Below are 22,885 nucleotides of genomic sequence, written 5' to 3'. Positions count from 1 at the left end.
CCTTGTGCAGACTCTTCCCCAGTCCCTTTTCATTAGTCCGTTTGAACTTGCAGTCTCCTCTGAAAGGCAAGAGGAGGACGACCAGACTGGGACGCTTTCTGCTGGAAGTGGTGACAGCGTGACTGACAAAACCCAGAAGGTGGCTGTGGATGGTCCTGGGACTGCACTGAGAGAAAGACGTCCCCCCACCATCGCTTGCCCCCAGCTTGCCAACTCCGATGTGGGCATCCATCCACCACCCACTTCCCTCTGATGAGAACCCTTCCGGGCTCAGGCTATGATCGCTGCTGCTGCTGGCTGTGGAGCCTCTTCTCGCCCTGACCTTCCTCTGCCACGGGAGCAGCCCAACATCTGGTGGGGATTAATGTTTACTTCTCTGGCTGGACGCTGTACAGGACCCCCGATGTTGCTCTGCAGGAGTGGGACACGGGCGGTGGTCTGAGGAGAAGAGCAAGAATTTTGTCGCCCAGCGCGAGGCCGGGGGGAGGGGGGCAAGGCAGGAGGGGGGTGAACCTCTTTTGGGACTAACCTCATGAAGAACAAGGGAGCCAAACAGAAACTCAAGAGGAAGGGAGCTGCGAGCGCGTTCGGCTGTGACCTGACGGAGTATCTCGAGAGCTCTGGGCAGGATGGTAAATGCTTCTTTATTCTTACTCTGGTTGTGAAGAAATAGAGTGTGTATCTCCCTCTTTTTACTGGTAGGACTGTGAATGGGACCTTTCCCAAGGCTGAGGGTTAAACAACCTGGAGCTGATTTATCCCCGGGAAGTGGAGTCACTACCCCGTTACTCACGATGAATGAACGATCTGGAAGATTGCTTTGGTGACGCGTCTGCATGACCCTTGCATGAGTAAAGCTGTGTGTGGGGAAAGGACTGGGCTAGGGCTCTTGGGCTGCCTAAATGTGTCCAGAGGCAGCCAAACACGTTGTGGTGCCCTCTCCCATATGCCAGGCTGTGAAAAGGAGTAACAGGCTTTTAGGGAGTCAGGTTCAGGAATCTGAACTGTGCTTAGTGTTCCCTCCTCCAGGACTTCAAAATCCTCCTGAAGTCCATGAGACTAGAGTTTTACAGGACTATAGGGAGGAACTGGACTGCAGTATGGTTCTCAAATGTCCTTTAACTGCTGGATGGAGACAGGATGGAGATTGGGGTGTGGGGTGAAGTAGGACTGGGTGTGCGGTGTAGGGGGCAGCTGAGCTCACACGTTCACTGCCCTTGCCTGTTATCTTTCTCTCCTCCTCCCACTGACCTCCATGCCCCTAGGTATCGGATGAGAACACAGTAGCTCAGACAGGAGGTAACTCCAAGAAAATCAGAGGGTCCTGAGTTTGAAACGGTCAGTCCTTGATAAGGAAAGGAGGAGAATGATTTTTCTTAAAGTAGGGTGGATGATGAGAAGTTGTGAATTGGGTATGCAGAAAGACCTGCAGTTTAGCAAGAGGGAAAAATAAATACATGCCTGTTTCCACCCTGATGTTAGCATTATGTTGCAGTTTGAATTAGCTAACTTTTGCCAATGTCAGGTTACTCTGAGTGAAAAAGGCTTCTAGCAGCAATGTCAGCTTTGTACTTGGAGGGCTGTACAATCAGGTCTTTCATTTGCTGATGAGAATGGCTGATGAAGTACAGTGTGGAAGTGCACTGGCAGAGGGATGGACTACATAACAGCAGTCCTTTCCATTGCATGGTGAAGAGGGCAGTAAATATATCACTAAGACAAAATGTTATATATGTGCATTTACTTAGGTATGGGGGAAAACCAGTCATTCTATTTCACTGTGGGTTGTCCATAACAGGTACTGTATCTTTTAAGATATATAGCCCATAATAGTAATTGAATAGAAATAGCAAAAATAACAGACTTAATGAACTGATGTCCCTTGCCAGTGTGAGGTGCAGATAAATAAATTCCATTCAGTGCTAACATGAACTGCTCTGGTGGAGGAACTATTTACAGCTGTTCACAGGAGCACTGGAAAACAGCGCAGGGAAGGCAGGCACAGGCAGTATATTCGCTTGAAGCAGCAAGGGGAATTTTAAAGGGAGAAACATAGTTACTACTGTTGAAATTAGGCCAGAAGAGCAAAATTCATTGTCTGAAATCCCATAGTGGTTTTTTTTAATAGTTTTTTGAGCAAAATAAAGAAGGACATTGTCTGAAGTCTCATTCGTGGGATGGTTCACAGTTCTAACCTACTTATCCCTCCATGCTGAAGAGCATTGGGGGAGAATATGAAGTTTCTTTCCCTTTATGCAGTACTGCTATTTGTTGAACAGCACATCCCATTGCACAGTGCTGTGGGATCCAGAAATGAAAGACTCAATTGTTATGGGTTTATTGGGAAGGGTGTAAGTCAGATTGGTACAGTTCTATTCATCCGGACAGGGGGAGAAGAAATGAAGTATTAGAGATATTCATTTCATTGCTAGTAGAGCTCTCAGGACCAATAGGAATGTGACTGAATAAGTCAAACATGTCTTGGGAAAAAAATGAAGGTTCAGGTGTCACTGGGATGTCACAAACTTGCTATCTGTAACTGCCAAATTAGAAGAGCACTTAGGGTAGAAGTGGTAAGTCCGTGCTGCTGCAAGTAGGGGCTTTGGTAGAGACATAAAGACTTTTTCTCTGCTTTAAATGGTACTATGTGTTTAACTGGTGGGATGCAGGCTCTGGTTGTTCCCTGCTAGGAAGCAATGAAGTTGTAAAACTGTTCATGGTATCTGGAAGTGATGAGGAGTGGGAGACCACTTTGGCTACTGCCCAGAAAACATTTTGTGGTGAATCTTTCTGAAAGCACATTTTAAAATGCACGCAGAAGGGTTAACTGGAAAAGAAGAGGATATAGGACAGGCAGGACATGAGTCATATTGGCTGTGCTTGTGTGTTTAGGTATGTTTTATGCCGTCCTGCAGTGCTTTTTTGTCTTACTGGTCCTGCACAGGCAGAGATGTGGAGATCTGCTTTGCTGGTGCTGGTGCTGGCAAAGGGAGCACAGGGGATAGCCAAGGCTAGTGTAGACAATTCAGTTTGGCTTTTTCTGTCTGGATTAGTACACAGCCATTACAGTTAGGGGGTGCTGTACTACTTGTGTGATGCTTTGTGGAGGAGAGGCTCAACTTGAGACTCTACATGCTTGTGGTTGTTGAAGAGCAGCTTGTGTTTTCTGCAAGGACCTTAGTTCCTGTGTTGTTGCCAAATTCCAGTGGAGAGAATTATATTCTGCTTAAGGTATCAGCATTTCCTCTCCTCTCATTTAACTGTTTAATAACTTGCTGTGGTCAGCTCCAAAGAAGATCCCACACCTCCCTTACCAGACACATGTGCCTAAGCCTCTGTTAGGAAGAACTTTATGGTAATACAATAAAAGCTGCATCAGAACTATGAAGTATTTAAAAACAGCCAAGTGGAAAGACTTTTGCAGATACAGTGGAGTAGCTCAGGAGACAAAAATGTGATAGAAACAAAGCCTTTAGCCCTCAGTTGATTCTTCAGATCTGACACAGGTCAGCGGTGATGGACAGATGTTGCTGTTTGGTGGATTGTTAGAAGCTCAGATGTGTTGAATTTACTGTGTTTCAAGTCAGTTCCTGTCACTACCACATTTGACCCTACTTGGCCTTTTCCTGCTGGCAGTCTCTACACAGACACTGGTCATGCTCCTTACAGGGGCAGACTGCTATCAGTGTGCCCAAGCATTTAAAATCATGACTCAGGCCACAAAACCCACGACATAAAATAACAATCAGTGCTGGATTCTTTGTCTGCTGTTTTCTGAAACTTCACTGTGTATCAGAGTTATGTTTTCAAGTCTTTCTCCTGGTAAGAGGACTAGAAACTTGGAAGAAAATTAGCTTTTCTTCCTCCCCACAAAAATTATCAAACAGTGACTTAAATACCAGTGTGCTTGAGGACAAGCTCACTTAAGACATAGAAGAATGATGGCTGGCAATACCAATGAATAAAAGTTGTCTGATTTCACATAGTCCCTTTTCTGTCACTGTGAGCACTGAATCCATACACGGAGGCGAGTGATCTTTTGGAATATCAGGGCTTCACAGAACTTCTCAGTGTCCATGCCTAAGCTTTGGATGTGGATAGGCATCCATGCAGGAGGAAGTTAGTGCTAAAGCCCTCTACTAAAACATTTTCCTGCATCAAACTTCACTGAAGTGTACAAGTGCAATGGGGCTAACAGGTAATAGATAGCCTTGAAGGATTAACATTAGAATCGTGTTTAGGCCTCTTGCTAGCCAGCTTGGTTTCCAGAGGAGAAAACTGCATAGTGCCTCTGATGGCACTGGGAGCTACACATCAGGCCCTCAGTTCCCGTAATAACAACAGTATAATTTTCTAGTGACAGATGGCCCAGCAAAAAAGGCGAAGTGCAAAGTTGTGCACCATCTTTAGCTGGGGCAGGACAGTCTGAACTGCTTAAGAAAACAGTCACAAAGAGCAGTTTTGCTTCTGGTTATATCACAGAAGTGTTGTAAGAGGAGGCTGAAAAAGTCAAAGCTGTTATAGTGAGAGGGACTAAGTCAAAATTGTGTTTAATATTCCCAGTGCTTCTAACTGCAGGAGATTCAGACTGGGATTTCAGGTATGTAACCATGGACAACTTCCACTTTTAAAAATGGAAATACACACAGCATCTACAAAAATTGGATTGTGCTGGTAAAAGATAAGCCAGTCTTTTGCATAGGAACTGCTGCTGATCCAGGCCTACCTGGCTTCATTTGCTTAGAGCCAGGTAGGATTTGGAAAAATTGTTTCCTTCATTTTTTAGTATGATGGTGTCTAGTTCTTTGGCTAGGAGGTGCTACCAGGACTACGAAAAGCCAAATCTCAGATTCTCTGCCTTGTTCTCAGGGTGCAGGTCAGCTCTGTGTGTCTGAGCTTCCCCTATTTGCTGGAGAGTTAATTCTGCTGTTGCTGTACCCCTCTGTGGTTTCTTCCACATCTGTTTCCTGCCTGATGTTGTCTGGTTGGGATGCAATGAGCTCAGCTTTTCCCCTCAACCCCCTCCCACACTCCCCACAGCTCCCTCAAAGGCTCTCATCCTGAGCCTCTAGCACCCAAAGCACTCCATCTCCATCTAATGCTGCTTATTGTTATTTACTGTAGAAAAAGGGCTACTTCATTTGACAAGCTTTGAAACCATCAACTCCCTTGTGTTCCCCACCTGAGGCTCCTCTTGCCATGGCAGAGATCAAGGCCAGCCAGCAGCACTCCCTGAGGCTGGGGTGGGAAAGAGAGTAGTTGTCTGCAAGTGTAGCACAGGGAGGCATGTGAGGAAACCCTTACAATCTCTGGATTGTAGTGTGGGCAAGGAGACAACAATATGGCTTGCCCATATGATACTCTTCTATGCTGTGTGGCTGTGCAATGGCTGCTTCTGCCTCGTGACAACTACATTTGAATGAAAATGCCTGGAAAGTTTTCATTTAGCATTAGTGGTCTCAAAAATGTGGTAGCTCTGGCTAGCACTGGCTCCACAAGCAGGATCTAAAACACTTTTAAGAGCTGCAGTGGATAAAAACTTTGATGTAGGATAGGCAAGTATTTCTCAGGGAAAATGGTAACAATAATTCAGCAGTAACATGCTGTGTACAAAGGAAAGGTGGCCTTGGATAATCTGTTTTGGTACAGCCCCATAAGCATACTATCTTCTGCCTGGTTTTGATGTCACATGTTTGATAGTGAAGCTCCCTTGTCCATACTTGAGTGGATGAGAAGACCCACCACTCATGTAAAAAACAGTTTTCTTCAAGAACAGACTTCCTTCAAAGACAATCTTTAAACCTGCTGCCCAGATCTGAAGCAGCTTTTCTAGGTCGTGTGGCTTTCCTTCCTCACACTTGCACTTGCATCTGAATGTGTTTGTGGGATAAGAACATGCAGATATGAGCATGAGGGTACATGCAAGTCCACAGCACAAGTAAGTGTGTACCATGCAAAGGTGCATTTGTGTTCACTTAGCACATTTTTTTAAGCTGCCTATCTTGTGGTGATGTTTCAAAGTGAATGCATGCCCATACATTTGGGTAGGTGCTTTCGGCTAGCAATGCATGCAGAAAGTCCTGGGAAAACTGCTGAAGGATCATTAATGGCAAAATGGAGAAAAAATGATGAGGCCTTTTTCTTCTACTCTTTAAAAATCCCCTTGGAAAAATGAAAATGCCACATGCTCATTTAATCTGCTGCAGAAGAATGAAGAGCTGCATTCATCCCACTCTCAAAATTAGAAAGTGTGGCACTGGGGATTTCTGTCTCAAGAACCGATCAAGTTGAAAAGAAAGCTTTTTCTTTTTCTGTAGCCAAATTGCTTTCCATCTAGATCTCTTCCCTGATCTACCTTACTCTGAGATTATACAAACACTTGTCTCCCTTCAAGGAAGGAAGTGGCAGGGGCTGGGAGGAGAACGGGGCAAGAATGGCCTCTTGGACTGGATTTGAAATGCGTTAGTCCTCTTGGGCAAGAATGGCCTCTTGGACTGGATTCGAAATGCGTTAGTCCTCTTTTTTTTGTGTATGTGTGATGTGCTGCTATGGTCTGCTCTACATTTTCACACTGCTGATATGCTGAGAAGCTCCATGACCTGCACTCTGTGCGGGCTATTCCTGGCTGTAGTAATGCAGGCTGTGTGGATATTTAAGGCTGCATCCCCTCATCTTTGAGACAGGAACAAAAGGGACAGTTGAGCTCTGAAGTTTTGGGGCAAAAGAAGGGGGATTGTGTTATTGTGTGGCAGAGGGGCGCTGAGAGCTGAGTACATGCATTGGCAGGAGGAGCAGCTGGGATGGGCTTGGGGGGAAGACAACTCCTTGGCCTTTCAGAATCTGCCAAGGCATGTCCAGTGGACAGGGGAGTGAGAAACTCTGCTGCCAAAATGGGTAGCATAGGGGACAGTATTAATAATGTAAATGTTGCTTTTTCTCCACCCGCTCTCACAAGCAGAACATCATATTATGAGTCCCAGATACCAAGCCTCTATGGCAACCAGAGAGAGCAAAAAGACACTGGGAACAACGGGAGCAGAAGCCATCTGTTTGCTTCTGTTACTCCACTGTTCCTCCTTGTTTTGGATGATGTTTGTGTTACTTCCTCAATCTGTTTCTGGTTCCTGGGAGCTGGATTTTTGTGTCTCTGTGGCACACTGTTGCTGCTGTTTAACATTCATGTTGCAAGCTCAGCTCCTTGTTCTGTATTGACTTTCAATTGCTAGCACTGTGTGATTAGCAGGGAGCTCTTCCATGTTGCCTCCTGCTTTACATTTCCCCTACTGAGCACTGCAGGAGGCAGAAGTGTCGTTTGCATGCACTGAGCCCCACTTTGATCCTGCCTTCTCCTCCACTCCCTGTGAACAGCATGAACCGCATGTCTTGCCTACAGATTCTAGATTAGAAAATGTATTTTGATTTAGCAAATGTTTTCTCTTTGTGGGGAACAGCTGATTTCATCTGAACTTGGAAACCAAGGAGTAGGGACTTCACTCTTGTGGTACTGCACTTCTCAAAGGTTCAGGGAAATAGCTGCAGTGGATGAAATACTGACACTGCACAGGGTGGATGTACAACACGGGCTGATTTAGATGTTGTGAACAAGTTGTCTGGGAGATGCCCAGTATTCTGGGGTGATTGTATGTAACACTTTGGTGTAGGCCTGGTTCTAATTTGGAGAGCTCGTGACACAAACAAAATACTAGAAAACTTGCATCTGTAACTTGGGCTTTACGTATATGATGCAGTTCTACAGCAGCAACATTTTCTGGCAGCCCATGTTGTGCCAAAGATTTATATTCCAGTGTTTCTCCTTTAATGGTAATAAGGGAAAATGAAAATAGCCTGTCAGTAATGGTATACTCAGCCCTGCTCTGAAGGGCCTGGGTTGGGGTGGCTGTCATATTGACTGCCCACACCATGACTTGGAGTGGATCTCTCATCTGGAAGGTGATTAAAGGATGGACAGCTACCAGTATCTGCCTCCAGTCCCAAATCACCAGCAAGGCGCCAGACACACTTAGAGCTTTGACATGGAGACCTACAGATACCTTATTACAATGCAGAGGCTGCTAAATGGCTGCACTGCTGGTTGTTTTAAAGGCAACTAGTGTTGCTAGCTTCCTACTAGTGGCTCCTTTCCATGCATTCCCAGAGCCCCAAGGCCCAGCTGTCCTTTGTTCATATGCCAGAGCCTTCAGCTTCTCTGCTGATAAAGTCAGTTAATGTGTTTTGCATTGTCAACAACAACAACAAAAAACCAACAATAAAAAAAAATCTGCAGCATGTTTACAATGGACACAGACAGAGAACAGTGTGACATAAATTGAATTTAGTGTTAAATGGAATAACGTTGTGCAACTGTGGTGACTGCGTTATTAACTTTCATACTTAATTCAATAATGTAGACCTCTGTTTTTTATATTTATCTGAAACCACAAACAGACTCTCTGATCTGCACCCATGTGATTGCAGATAAGAAAGTACTTACCATGGGCTTGTTGTCCATGGTAACAGATGGGACAGATGTTGGGGCCTCTGCATATAATGAAGTTATAGACACCAAATACTAAACTTCACTCTTGCTCAAGTGACAGACCAATGCTATCCTTGTGTGTGAGAGCAAGGAGTTCAGTCCCTAATGCTACAAGTTTTTTGACACGTACCACGTAAGTGGACAGGGAAGTCCCAGTCCTCTCCTGTTTCACCCTCCTGCCTTGAACACAACCCTGCAGCTGGATTAGATTCCTCACTTTCACCCCAGTAGAGGCCCTTTTGATTTTAACAGTGCACCAAAAGGAGCAGAGCAAAACTCACTCTTTTTGCATTAGCCTTCAGTTTCTTTACCTCACTTGTTGCATTCCCATTTGGGAGCAGCAGCCTGGCCTAGGCTCAAATCAGCCTTCCTCCATCCTGGTGTCAGCAGCTGATGCTCTGTGTGACAGACCCAGTTCCAAGCACTGGGTTGGCTGAGTGGCTGCTTCCACTTAAGTGAGTCAGTGTCCATAAAGGAAGAATTACTTTAACAGCAGTAGAAAATATTACAGAACCACAGAATTACTGAGATGAGCAGGGACTTCTTGAGATTATTTAGACCAAACCCTCTGCTCTAGCAGGGTCAGCTTGAGCCAGTTGCCCATGACTGTATCCAGCTGGGAAACATCCACAGATGAAGACTCCACAACTTCTGTGAGCAAACTGATCCAGCCTCTGACTATCATCACAGTAAAAAGATATTGTGTTCAGATGGAATCTCACAGTTTTTAATTTGTGCATCTTGTCCTGTCAGTAGGCACCACTGAGAAGAGACTGGCTCCCTTTTCTTAATTCCATCCCATCAGGTATTCATTTACAATGACAGATCCCTCCTGATCTTTCTCTTATCCAAGCTGAACAATCACAGCCTATCCTCATAAGAGGTGCTCCAGTCTGTGGCCCTGAGCTGGGTTTATTCCATGGAGTTCTTGTACTGGGGGACCCAGAGCTGGACACAGGATTCCAGGTGTGGACTCACCAGTAATGAGCAGAGAAGGATCACCTCCCACAGCCTGCTGGCAACTGTCCTCCTATTTCTTCTGATGTTCTTGCAAATCTGTACAGTTTCTATACCTTGGTACCCCAGCCTAGCCTGGCAATTTCAGTTAATAACTAACATGCAATTGGTAAAGTGTAAAGGATCCTTTCTGCCCTGGTTAATGCTGAAAATGAATTGTCTTTCATAAAGGGCTCCTGTTTAATGGTTTCCACAATTTTGCTGCTGGCCAGCTCAAATGAATTAATGTATACTTTATATAATACACTGATATCACAGAATCACAGAATCAGTTAGGTTGGAAGGAACCACAGTCCAACCTCCAATCTGGTCCAGCCTCCCTACTTGAGTAGGGCCACCCTAGAGCACATGGCTCAGTATTGTGTCCAGAGGGTTCTTGAATACCTCCAGTGAGGGAGAATCCGTGATCTCTCTGGGCAATCTGTTCCACTGCTCAGTGACTCACACAGCAAAGAAGTTCTTCCTCGTATTTGGGTGAAACTTCCTGTGCATCAGTTTTGCTGTTGCCTCTTGTTTTATTGGTTTCCACAAATGAGAAGAGTCTGGCTCCATCATCTTGGCACTTCCCATTCATGTACTTGAATACATTAAGGAGGTCCCCCCTCAGTCATCTCTTCTTTAGAATGTACAAGCCTAACTCCCTCAGCCTTTCCTCATAAGTGAGGTGCTCCAGTCCCTTAAGCATCTTCACTGTCCTCCAGTCTGTCCTCCAGGAGCTCCATGTGCCTCTTGTACTGAGGAGCCCAGAACTGGACACAATACTCCAGGTGTGGCCTCATGAGGGCTGAGTAGAGAGGCAGGATTACCTCCCTTGTCCTGCTGGCAATACTCTTCTTAATGCATCCCAGGATTCCATAGGACTTCTTAGTCACGAGGGCAGACTGTTGACTCATGGACAGCCTGTTGTCCACCAGGACCCCCAGGTCCTTCTCTGCAGAGCTGCTCTCCAGCAGGTCAATGCCCAACTGTACTGGTGCTTGGGGCTATTCCTTCCCTGGTGCAGGACCTGCACTTGCCCATGTTGAATTTCAGTTGGTTTTGCTCTGCCTGTCTCTCCAACCTGTCAAGGTCCTTCTGAAGGGCAGCACAGCCCTCTGAGGTATCAGCCATTCCTTCCAGTTTTGTCTCATCAGCAAACTTTCTGAGAAGACACTCTGTCCCCTCATTCAAGTCATTGATGAATAAGTTGAACAAAACTGGGCCAAGTATGGAAGCCTGGAGGACACCACTGGTGACAGGTCTCCAACTGGACTCTGTGCCACTGATCACAACTCTCTGGGATCTGCCGCTCAGCCAGTTCTCAATCCATTTTTCTATCTACTTGTCCAAACCACACTTCTTAAGTTTTCTGATGAGGATGCTGTAGGAAAAAATTGTCAAAAGACTTGCTGAAGTCAAGGTAGACAATGTCCACTGCTTTCCCTTCATCCACCCAGGCAGTTGTTTTGTTGTAGAAGGCAATCAAGTTGGTGAAACACGACTCACATTTAGTGAACCCATGCTAACTACTCCTGATCACCCTCTTGTCTTCCATGTGGGCAGAGATGGCCTCCAGAATGAGGTGTTCCATTACCTTTTCAGGGACTGAGGTGAGACTGACTGGCTGGTAGTTCCCTGGATCCTCCTTCTCACCCTTTTTGAAGATTGGGGTGACATTTGCCAACTTCCAGTCTTCAGGCACCTTTCCTGATCTCCATGACTTTTCACAGATAATTGAGTGGCCTGGCTATAATGTCCTCTAGCACTTGTGGGTGCATGTCATTAGGGCCCATGCACTTGTGGATGTCCAGTTCATTTAGGTGCTCTCTGGCCTAATCCTCTTTGACCAAGAGAAAGTCTTTTTTCCCACCTTCATTTACCCTGTTCTCTTGGATCAGAGATCCCTGCAGGCTGATCTTATCCATGAAGACTGATGCAAAGAAGGCATTCAAGGACTTTACCTTTGCTGCATCCTCTGTTATGAGGGTCCCCTCTCCATTAACTAAATGGCCCACATTATCCTTTGTTTTCCTTTTGGTATTTATGTATTTAAAAAAGCCCTTTTGTTATCCTTGATAGCCTTGGCCAGATTCAATTCTAGGTTGTCCTTGGCCTTTCTCGTCTCGTATCTACCTGCTCTGGCCACCTCTCTATATTCACTCCAAGTGGCCTGACCCTGTTTCTACCTCCTGTGCATTTCTTGGTTATGTTTCAGTAATGACAGGAGTTCTTGGTTCATCCACAGAGGTTTCATGTGTCCTTGGCCAAATTTCTTTCTCATTGGGATGCATCCTTCTTGAGCTGGGAGGAAGTGAGCTTTAAATAACAACCAACTCTCTTGGACCCTTCTTCCCTGCAGGGCCTGCTCTCATGGGATTCGTCCAAGAAGATCCCTAAACAGGTTAAAGTTAGCTTTCCTGAACTCCACAGTTGTAGTTTTAGTTGCTGTCCTGCTACCTCTTAGTTTGATACTGAACTCTACCGTCTCATGACTGCTACACCCAAGGCTACACCCCAATCTTCACATCATCAACAAGGTTGGTTAATATAGGCTCAAGCAACACACCATTTCTTGCGTGAACCTCCTCTACCTGTGGCAAGAAATTATCATCAGTGCTTTCCAGGAACCTCCTGGACTGTTTGTGCTTTGCTGCATGGCTTTTCCAACAGGTGTCAGGGTAGTTGAAGTACCCCACTAGAACCAGGGCCTGCAACTTGAGGACCATTTCTAGGTGCCTGTAGAAGGCCTCATCTACTTCCTCCTCTTGATCTGGTGGCCTGTAGTACACACCCACGACAATATCACCCTTACTGTTCCACTGTTTTATCCTAACCCATGAGCTCTCAACTCGCTCATCGCCCTCACCAAGGCAGAGCTCAATACATTCCAAGTGCTGTGCCACATAGAGAGCAACTCCACCACCTTCCTGGTCTGTCTCTTCTAAACATGACAACATTCCAGTCATGTGAGCCACCACACCACATCTCCATAATCACAATGAGATCAAGGATTGCTGACTGCACACGGGTCTCTAGTTCTTCCTGTTTGTTCTCATATGCATTGGTGTACAGGCACCTAATAGAGGTGTTTGATGATGACAGTATCCCAGTGGGGGTGCACTTTCTCTGTTGCGGTTGCATCTTCAGCTGCTTGTTTGAGGTATTTCCTCTTAATCCTTCTTTCGATACTAGGGTAGCTCTCTGAAGTATCCCTGTTGGCTGTTATTATTTCAGCACTCCCTGGCCGATCTCTGCAAGACTGCAGGTGTGCTCCAGTATGGCTGAGGTATCTCAGAATCACCTGCTGAGTGATTCACAAGTACCCTGTCCCTCTAACTTATCCATACTTTCCCACACTCTGCCAGGTACAAGCCTTGGATTATCCCTCTTCCCCGTCATATCTACTTTTAAGCCCTACCAACGAGTCTGGTTAGTTTCTGGGAAAAAAACTCTCCTTTCCTGATAAGAAAGGTGAGTCCTGTCTTGTGCCAGCATGCCTGGTGCTGCATAGGCGATACCATTGTCAAGTAATTCAAAATTGTAGTGGTGACACCAGCTGCGAAGCCATATATTAATAGACTCTGCCCGTCTGTTCCTTTCAATATTGCTGTTCTCAACTGGAAGGCATGCTGCATCTTCTGAAAGCTGTGGAGTGCCTTGGCTTACTAGAAAGTCTACAAATAATGCTTTGAAGCAGCACACCTTTCTCAGGTGACGGTTGTAACAGTTCCCCCCACCCCAAGACACTGTGCACCAAACCAGGGCATCGTGGCCAGGCTTCTTTCTTTTGTGGTGTCTGTGTTACATGCCCTTCTCCAGCACAGGGACTGAGCAAGGGGAGGGGAAATATGCATCCCCGTGCAGGATTCCCAGCTGTGGCTGCTGCTTTCAGAAATATGCCCTGAGCAGCTGAGTTGGGTTCATAGCCATTTATCTCTAGCTCCTCTCACTGCCCTCTTCTACACTCAAGGCTCAGCTAACTAAATGCCTTTGGAAATGCTATTATCTCCTGTGCTCTCTGGGGCCAGGAGCAGCATGAAGATTTATCATCTGGAACAGGAGGCTTTGTTTAGTTCTATAAAGCAGAGAACAGTAAAAGAAAGAACAAAAAATAAACCTCAAACCAAATACATAGCTCTCTTTAAATCTCATGTCCTTTCTTTACCCTCTCCAATCTGGGCATGTGCATGCATTTGGTTTTGTAATGTCATTAAATACTGCCACATGGGGAAGTGTTTAGAGGAGATATACCTCCATCTCTAAAATAGGGGTTGAACATCCAAAGGGCCAGGAGAGGTTCCTGATGTAACTAAGTTGTGCAACTTGTTTCCTGAAGAGCATTAGGCAGGAGGCCAGGTCAGATTCCCCAGGACAAACTTTGTTTAAAGGACAGTGCTGCTGGTTTTCACTAAACTTAGCAGCATTTGTACTGCCATTTTACCTGAAAGGTGCTGAGTGTGCTCACAAACTTTCTCTACATGTGGGATGCAGGGCTGAGAATCCAGGCTAGATCTGTGCCTGAGCTCACTATCTATACTCACTGTCTTATCAAAAAATGCTGATTTAGCAAACCCAGAATACTGGGAGAAAAGGGGGTGTGTGTGTCAATGTATGTGTTTATCTGGATCTGAATATTTCAGTTGGGATTTTTTTATACTATTTGGCATTCTGCATTTACCATCTCAGCAGTGAATTGACTGTCAGTCCTGTTGCAGCACAACAGGGTCATCCAGCATGTGGAAAACCCTTGCTCCACGTGCAACCAGTGCATGTTTTGCTATTCATCTTTCATTATTCTGCTGCTGCTAGTGGTGGCAGTCACATCCTAGGAGGTTCAGAGGTTTGATCAGGCAGGGTGAGCCTCCCTTGTATCTGTGTTGCAATTCCTGTGAAATAAATAAGCTGTCAGCAGGACCGAATTGTTTTCTTTCCTCCTGTTAAATCAGAGAGGGGAATCACTTCACCATTTTGCTTTCTCTTTTTATCTTCCCAGTGTGCTTCACTTGGTACTGCACTTTCCTTAACCTTGCTCTAGTCAGGTAGTTTCAGATACACAAGGGGCTAAATGAGAACAGACTCTCTTCTGAGATTTATTGTATCTTTTGCTGCTAATCAAACCAGAAAGATAGAGCAACAGACTTTTTTCTGTAATCCTGTTCTCTCCCTTCCAGTCTCGACTGGAAACCAGAAGTACAACAAGGAGGAATGCAGCATAAAACCCCAAAAGTTAAAACAAATGTCCTGGAATCCCTAAAAGGACCGTGGGGTTTGGTCTGAGGCAATGCCTAGGAGTTGCAGAGGGGGCATGGAGGATTCTCCCATTTCTTGAGTGTTTCCAGTTCTCCTTAGCTGTTTCAGGTTTTTTATCCTCTCCTGTCCCACTCCATTTAAATAACTTTATTGCCAGAATGGCTGTATGAACATCTTGCCAAAGTCAATAGTCAAAGTGTTTGCACCTAAGGTGGGCTTAGGAGCAGTAAATGAGAAGAGCTGGTTTTGATCCATTGAGTCCATCATTCTTCCCTCCTGGCTCAATAGCAAGTCACATACTGCTGCCCAGAGTTTGCTGTGTAGAGCCACATACGGGGGCTGAGTCAGGAAATGCAGTTCCATATCCCAATAACTTCAATTTGGGCTCATCCTCCAGACTTGCCAGAACTTAGATGAGGAGTGAGATCATCCTGCAGGTTCATGTCTAGATCAGGTGGGTGCAGGTGACCCAGTACCTGCTGTCCTCGGGGTGGCAGGCAGAGCATGATGGTAGAGGCAGCCCTTCATCACTGCTCACAAACCTCCTCCAGAGGCAGGGAGGAACCGGTAAGTACAAAGAAAGGCTTGGAGTCCTAATTAGTCCTCATTTCTAGCCTGCTAAAATACCCATCTGTCACTCTGCTGCAATAATGAGATTTGAGAAGATTAACTGGGTACTACTTAGGCTCCTCAACATGGCAGTTCAGTAAGTGTGCTGCTGTTCAGCCTTAAGCCATGCTTGCAGCAATTACACTCTAAGCAGGTTTACGTCTGGTTAGCACTTGCATGGGAGTGGCCCGAAAAGATCTGCTACAGGAATGGGGTTGGTGATTCAGAAATGGCAAGCATAGTATCACTTCAGTCAAGTTGCTGCCTTGGCATCGTTTGGGGAAATGTCATTTCGGTAAAACAAGGACTCCAAATCTCTTGTAAAAAAAAATCTGGTTTATCTTTTTGGTTTTTTTTTCCTAGAGGATAGGGCCTTTTTTACACATGTACATGCTGTGTTATGTGTTTCCCTTTTCAGAAGCAATTTCAGCTGGAGCTATGATTTGTTTTTTTTAATCCTGTGTCCTAAACTGTCACGTAGTGTTGCTCTGCCTGGCTCAACAGCTGCCACCTCCCAGTCTAGAGGTGGGTGGAGTGAGTCTTGTTTTTGCAGTTTGTGAAATATTTCAGGATGTAAGGCACTCATAAAATTATTGATGTTAGCTTGTGGGCATTAAAGACAGACATGAACTGCAGCTCTGGATCCTAAGGGCTTTGAAGGCTTATCCCTGCCCTAATAATGGTTCCCTACTTGGGATTTTTCATGCATCTCTTACTACAGATTTGAACTCACTGCAGGATGGTGGAAGGATTTAGCAGATGGACAAAGGGTGACAGCAAAGCTTTTCTTTGCAACATTATATACCTATGAAGCAAATCTAATTGAGCATTGATAGAAAAAAGAGAAAGACATGCATGTTTTCTTTAGGAGAATGGGACAAATCAAAAAATGTGTTCCTGCCTCTTGACAGAAAATGTTTGCAGGATATGAAAAGATTTTGTATAATTTGTGATTCAAGGAACAGTGCAGGTGCACCTGACAGCAATTCTTCTGCTTAAGGAAAGAAAGATACTTTAGCTTGTAAAGTGACATTTCTATCCCTTTCCCCATTCCTGCCTCCTTAAAAATAGGCTGATAGCAGTAGTGCTGCTTGCTTTAACTCATAGTGACACCAGTATGAAGGTTGGGACATCTAGGGCAGTCCAGGCTCTGCAGTCCTTTTGGCTCTTTGGCTGAGCCATGGGGGTGAAAAACAGGACCTTGGTTGATGAGGGATAAGGAAGAGAAGGTAGCAAGCATGGCACTGTGTGCTGCTAAGATCTCTGGATGGCTTCAGGGGCTGCTTGCCAGTTCCCAGGGAACCAACTGCAAACAAAACCCGTGTATGGTAGGAAAATCCTCTTCCGTGTTTGACTTGGGGTCCCGTATTTGTGTTTGAATGGAAAGTGTTCAAGAGGCTTCTCTCTTCACCACCCATTCCCCCCTCACTGCTTTGGGACATTCTGGTGGCACTAAAACCTGTTTATCAGGGGGAAGAAGAAGGGATGAGGGCCATCTCTGTCCCCCTCCTCCCCTTGGCAGTTTGCATGTTAATTAGCCTGTCCCTAAGAGACAAGCCCACAGCCCAACAGAGCAGCGATTCAGCAGCTGAACAATGTCCAATTATCCCAGCTCGGGGACCAAGAGGCCACTCCCTGACACGTGGGCTCCATGTCCCTGGCCAGATGTCTCCTCAAACTCGCTTGGCCAGGCCAGTAACTCTGCTTGGGGAATTTGACACGTGTCAGCAGTTTTGACTGAGTGCTTTTGCGAACTACCAGCAGCACAGTTGTCTGAAATATTGGGAATATGTGCATCATGGGCAGTGCTGTCCACTCCATGCCCTGTGCTGAGGCAGTACTGCTGGCTAAAAGGGAAGGTGGATGCCCACGTGTGAAATAGATTTTGCATCCTCAGCTTCCTGTATCCTGCATCCAGTTTGGTGACCTGACAGAGGTGTAAGCAGTTTGAAAGCACACCTTTTGCTTTCCTCTTTACATTCCAGTGTTTGTACACAAATGAAGGCTAAGCTGCTCAGATGGGAGTTTGAATTGCATAAAGGAGGTGGCAGGAGTCATGTTGATGCCATGCCACAGGCTATGGCAAGGCCTGCACCTGCCAATGCCTGACTCAGTAAGAGACCTTAGGGCACTCCTTTTCACACATCCCCTCAGGGTTTAAATGATGCTGGTATCATCTTCTTTTTGGTACAAAGTTGTCAGTATTTTTACTACTTTTTACTATTATTGTTATTATTAAATGTGAAGAGTCCTAGCTGTTTTCATCACTCATAGCTCCTGCAGCTATGGGAAATGCCACATTGGATGACAGTGAGGGCAGAAAAGGATAGTGCTTGCCTAGCTTGCCTATCTCAGGCAGGCCCCATACCAAGAGTCTCAGAGGGAGGTGTGAGGAATACCAGGGTGGCATTACATACCCAGAGAGGAAGGTTGCTAGTGCTTCCATCTGAGTTGGTGAGGCCTCTGCCCTGATACGTGACATTTTAGCTTTGAAGAGAACATGACAGCCATTTACCACCTAACCTCTGGATCTAGGAAATGGAAAAATCCAATGCAGCATGTATCTGAAATAGCAGAAGAGATTACCCTAAACTGGAATTTGGCCAGGGTGCTGTCTTTAGTTCTGCTAATCTTGCAGAAAAAAAGGCAAGGAAAAAAAAAGGCAGAAAAAAAGTGCTGCAAAGAATTTCTGCAAGACAGCAATCTTCATTTTAGAATCTCTGATTTAGAAAAGAGAACATGCAATAACACACCTTTCTTTCTGCACAGCGTGGGACATGGTTCATGACTGGCTCGTGGATAGGACTGCCCCTTACAAGTCACTGGCAGCAACTTCAATAGATTGTGGTTTTGGGGCCAGGCCCAACCTTAATTTATGGATAGAAACTAATGATGATGCAGCCAAAGAAACAACTGGGAAGGAAGAAGTGTGGCAGAGAAATGGAAAAGGACACTGGAGGGAATGTATGGGGAAAGGGAATAAGGGCAAAGGTGGAATGGAGAAAAGCATGTGAGGAAATTCCAATATGCTTGAGACAGAGGAGGGGAAGGTTGGAAAAACTAATCTGAGGGCAAAATTGACTGTATTGGAACAACTGGGGTCTGACAACAAATGGTAGAAGATAGAGAACTGCAACTGGGAGCGAAATTCAAAATCCTGGCAGCTTTGGCAGTAGGGGTAGAGCAGATGAAGAGATACTTCTCTGAGTAGAGTTGGAGGATAGACAGGAGTAAAGGAACATGCTCACAGTGCCAGCAACTCTTGTTATCCAAAATTCCTCTTCCAGATTCTTACCCAAAACTGAGACAGGGCAAGAGGTAAAATAATTATTTCTGACTCCTTTCAGCCCCTGAAGCAAGCTTGATTTTGCAAAGTGCAAGGAGATGCCACTGAGTTACTACATTGCAAGGGATGCATTTTTTTCATCAGCTAACTACATTTTTTCATTCCCCTTTTGGTGCCTAACTGATGTTAAAATGAGCTTCAGTTTCTGATCAGTTCCAGAGTCTATGGATATGAGCAAAAGCAGCTTTGCCTCACTTGGATAAGCTTTAAATACTTAACATTTAAATGTGCTCAGCTTCATCGCTGGCTGAAGGATCCAATGCCTCAACTTCCTTTACTTTGGAAGTCTGTGCTATGTATCAAAACTTTTCTGATTTTACAGTCTTCAGTAAATTCCTGCTTTCAGGTCATTCAGTTCAACTCCCTTTGAGATAGACCTGTGTAAGGATATGAACTTTACCTGGTGTTTTCTTCCCTCTGAGACACATCAGCCATGTTCTAAAATCAGAATACAGGTCATGGCCTGAAGTGAGTGGCTGAGCTGTGTTGGCTGTAGAGAGCTGCAAAGGCAAAGAGATGATTGACTTGTATGGCAGTACTGTAGCCATCAAAATGTAAGGAAGTTTGATTAAGTATGATCTCAACGCCCTTTTCCTGCAACACCCCTTCTTGTGTTTGCAATGTGTTTGTTAGTGTCTCAAATCCCTTAGTACAGCAAGATCTAGGAGTCAGAAAGACAAAAGGAACACAGCCCAGAAACAAGTCCTGAGCATTTGCCTTTGAAGAAACATAGTGCCTTAAAGGATTTTTTTCTTTTGTTGCTTCCTCTTTCCTTGCTTCCCCCAATCTCTGTTATTCCCAGCAATGACTGTATTTACTTATTTGTCTCTTCCCCAACCACTGGACAGACAGGGGCTTCATCAGGGAGCAGTTTAGCTGGAGTGGGCTAAACAATGGAGCTTTAATCAGGGTGCCTCCAGCAGCCACTGCTGGCCAGAGGTTTCTCTGAATTCCCAACATGGAACAGTTGCCTCTTTCATGAAGTGCCTGTGGGATGAGCACAGGATTGCTACACCCAAAGCATTTTCATGCAGCAACGGCTCTCTGAAAGGAAATGCTGCTGAGGACGCTGCCTGCAACGCCCCAAGCTACTGGGGTGACCAGGATGAGAGAGTCTTTCTTCCAGGCCTGGGCTGTGTTTGCCTTCACATGCAATCTGCGAATAGCTCAAGTCTGGAAAGTGTTTAGGAAAGCATCTAACTTTTCTCTTAAAGGGCTAAAAAAAAAAAAAAAAAGGAGGGAAAAAAAGGGAAAACGTCAGGGATAATGAAATAGTTTCCAGTGACTTGATGCAGTGTGGCCAAGCCATTTGTAATAATTTCCTTTAAATTCCTTTTATATAGAAAGAATTAAATATGAAATCATGAAGCAGGAAGCAGTCATCCTGCCAGCCAGTGACATGTACAGAGAGATCAGAGCAAAGTGAGAAAGACACGGAGCAGCAGGAGACTTGCAAAAACCTTTTTTAGCTCTCTCTTTTTCTTCCTCTTTTTGTTTAGTGTACACATCCCTGTAGAACTAACATTTCTTATCCAAAAGAAGCTGCGGGAATCTCCTGCTGTTCCTTGTCTCTCCAATGGCAGCCTTGAACCTTCCTGTCTTGATGTGTCTCATCTGTCTCTGTTTCCTGATGGATTTTGCAGTCCCCAGATGTTTGGATACCTGATTCATCTCAAAGGAGACTGTGAAACATTAAGTGTTTTTAAATATCCAGATTTATAATTGCTTTGTTTAACTTTGCAACATTCTGAACTCATATAAGGCAATAATAAAAATCGCTGCTGTTTTCCTTCAAAGTTTTTTGCCGCTGCTGCTTCTAAAGTTGTGTTCACACAATGGATTTGCCTTTGCGCTAGTAAGGTTATAACATTCCTCTTTCCTGAATTTCTATTTTTCCAATCCTTCTTTTCAAACCCTCTGTAAAGACTCCTATCAGGAGTGCCCAGGCTGTTGTGTAAAAGAGGATTGAGGTTACCCAAGTGCTACCAAACTGAAGTTAAGAAATTTCCCCAACAAAACCTGAAATCAGAAGAAACAGACCTTGTGTCTGTTTTCTACAAAGGCCTACAGGCCTGACTCAAAGCTGACTTGAGTTGCACTTGAGTTTTACATATCTCAAGAGCTTGCCTGGATTACACTCTGGAGCTCCTGCACTGGCCTCTGCTGTCACTGGGCCAAAGTGGGAGATGAAGATGGCTGTATGCAGCCTAGTTCGTTTTGAGCTGGTTCTTCTCAGATTGCTCTGATCAGCGCTGAAGTTGAAGTACTGAGTTCAATTTCCATGAAATACAGGGTGTTCAGCTGCAGGGTTTTTATCTGTGTCTGTCTCTATCTTGGCTCCAAGGGAAAGGAGAGTAAATACTACAGGCCAGGAGACTACAGATGCAAAAAATTATAGGCTTTAAAATGTCACTAGCTGAGCACATAATAGATATTCTTCACATTTTATGATTAGCTGTTGTGTTCTGTTGGCCAATGCTGCCTTCCTGATGCAATTTGTAAAGGAGTCTCAGGTCACAGTCAGGCAAGCCAGATCCAAAAGTGGATTCCCTGGAAACACCACTATCTTTTTCAACATTCCTTTGTTTCCTTTGAGCAGGACTAGCTTGCCTGATTTTTATTATTGCCTTATACAAGTTCAGCAACATCCACACTTTCCCTGTTATCACCAGAGTGAACCATGAATTATTTCCAGGGAATGGACCAGAACACAACTGGTGTCAAGACTGAAAAAAAACCCCCAAATTTTAGGTGGATTTGTCAACAGTAGGTAGCACTGTTGTAATTTGCAGCAGTTGACATTGAAGATGGTGCCACTGTCAACTCCAAGAGAAGTAGATAGTGTTGGCCTAAACCTCTTGAAGGACAGACTGCTGAGAAACTATTGGTGAGGCTGGATATGTATCAGAGGAGCACACAAGTTGAAAGCTTTGATGACAGTGTCTGGATGGGAGGTTCTAGAGACCTGGAGACAAGGCATTGTCTGTTTTGAGAGTGCTTGACCACAGAATGACCTTCCTTAAATGAAACCAAGCTGCAGGAAAAATGATCTTTTGTGAGACTTGCTGCAAAATTCCTCTTTGGCCAGGGCCCTTTTTTTAGCTGTAATTGGAGAAAATAAAGTAATAATAAACAGTGGGAAAAAGCATTGTGATAGCAAAAGGTCGACTGAACCTGAGCGATGTGGAGCAGAGAGCAGGAAGAGTCTCAATTCTTTCCTAAATATGATCACATCCTTACCATAATGGCACCCAGGGAAGTGCAGTATAGCAGTGCTGCTCAGGCTCTTTAGGCTGAAACCAAACACACTATTTCAGAGCAGCTGAGAGGCCATGATTGAAATTTTGCAGAATATTGGTAGGCAGAGCAGTGAGAGAGAGCAGGACAAAGGTCCTGGAAGCCCCGAAGATCCTCTTTGGTACAAAGATTTCTGGTGGGCAGAGGAGTAATGCTAAGGCAACCCTTACTAGGCAGTGCAGGCTGAAAGTGTTTCCTTTGATAGGGCAGAGAAATATGGCCTGTGGTTGGTAGTTGACTCCCATGAACTGCCTTGTGATGCCTGCTGAGCTCTGCACAGACTCTCCTGCAACCTTACAAGGAGCAACCCAGGTCAGGATGGCCAGCAGTACCGTCTGCCCTACCCTGCAGGGCAGCCAGCACTGATCAAGGAACAGCCAGTAGCCAAGAGGGCCCCAGGTCATCTCAGACCAGTCCTAGGAGCATCTGAGGAGGTGACAGGAAGTGTCTGGGGCAGGACGTGCCTGTCCATCCCATCCCTCCCCTGCCACGCATGCTCTTGGATTTGAGAGAAACCATTTGACATGGAAGTCAGCAGAGAGCTAGAACAGCCATGAGGTCTGAGAGCTCTGACAGCCCTGCAGTCTGTTGGCTCAGGAGGCAGCAGTAATGCATATATTTGAAGCCTTCCTCCAGACAAAGCTCGGAATGTCTGAAATAGTGGATTGCCATCTCAATATCCAAGGAGAGCCCTGAGTTCCCAGCATGGTTTCCTGTCCTCCTGGCAGCATCAGCAGCTGCTGGTTTGGAACAAACAGTCTGCGTGTCCCTGTGTGAGCCAGGGCAGCTGGAGGTGGATTTGTTTTCTGTTGATTTCATGGCAATGTTGCTGCTTCAGGCCACTGCTTTGG

The 22,885-nt window shown here is 45.3% G+C and overlaps 1 protein-coding gene across 1 annotated transcript in view; it reads left to right on the top strand.

Moving 5' to 3' along the window:
- The first annotated feature begins 532 nt into the window (after nucleotides 1-532).
- ARHGAP31 (Rho GTPase activating protein 31) overlaps nucleotides 533-22,885 on the top strand; it is a 59,104-nt gene continuing 36,751 nt past the window's right edge. Inside the window, 1 exon segment of the mRNA XM_009077465.1 lies at nucleotides 533-632. Coding sequence (XP_009075713.1) covers nucleotides 533-632 — 100 coding nt within the window.

The sequence above is a fragment of the Acanthisitta chloris genome, unplaced genomic scaffold (genome assembly GCF_000695815.1).
Source record: "Acanthisitta chloris isolate BGI_N310 unplaced genomic scaffold, ASM69581v1 scaffold12056, whole genome shotgun sequence".
NCBI classification, from domain to species: Eukaryota; Metazoa; Chordata; class Aves; order Passeriformes; family Acanthisittidae; genus Acanthisitta; species Acanthisitta chloris.
Note: the sequence above shows the minus strand (reverse complement) of the source record. Positions and strands in the feature narration are given on the sequence as shown.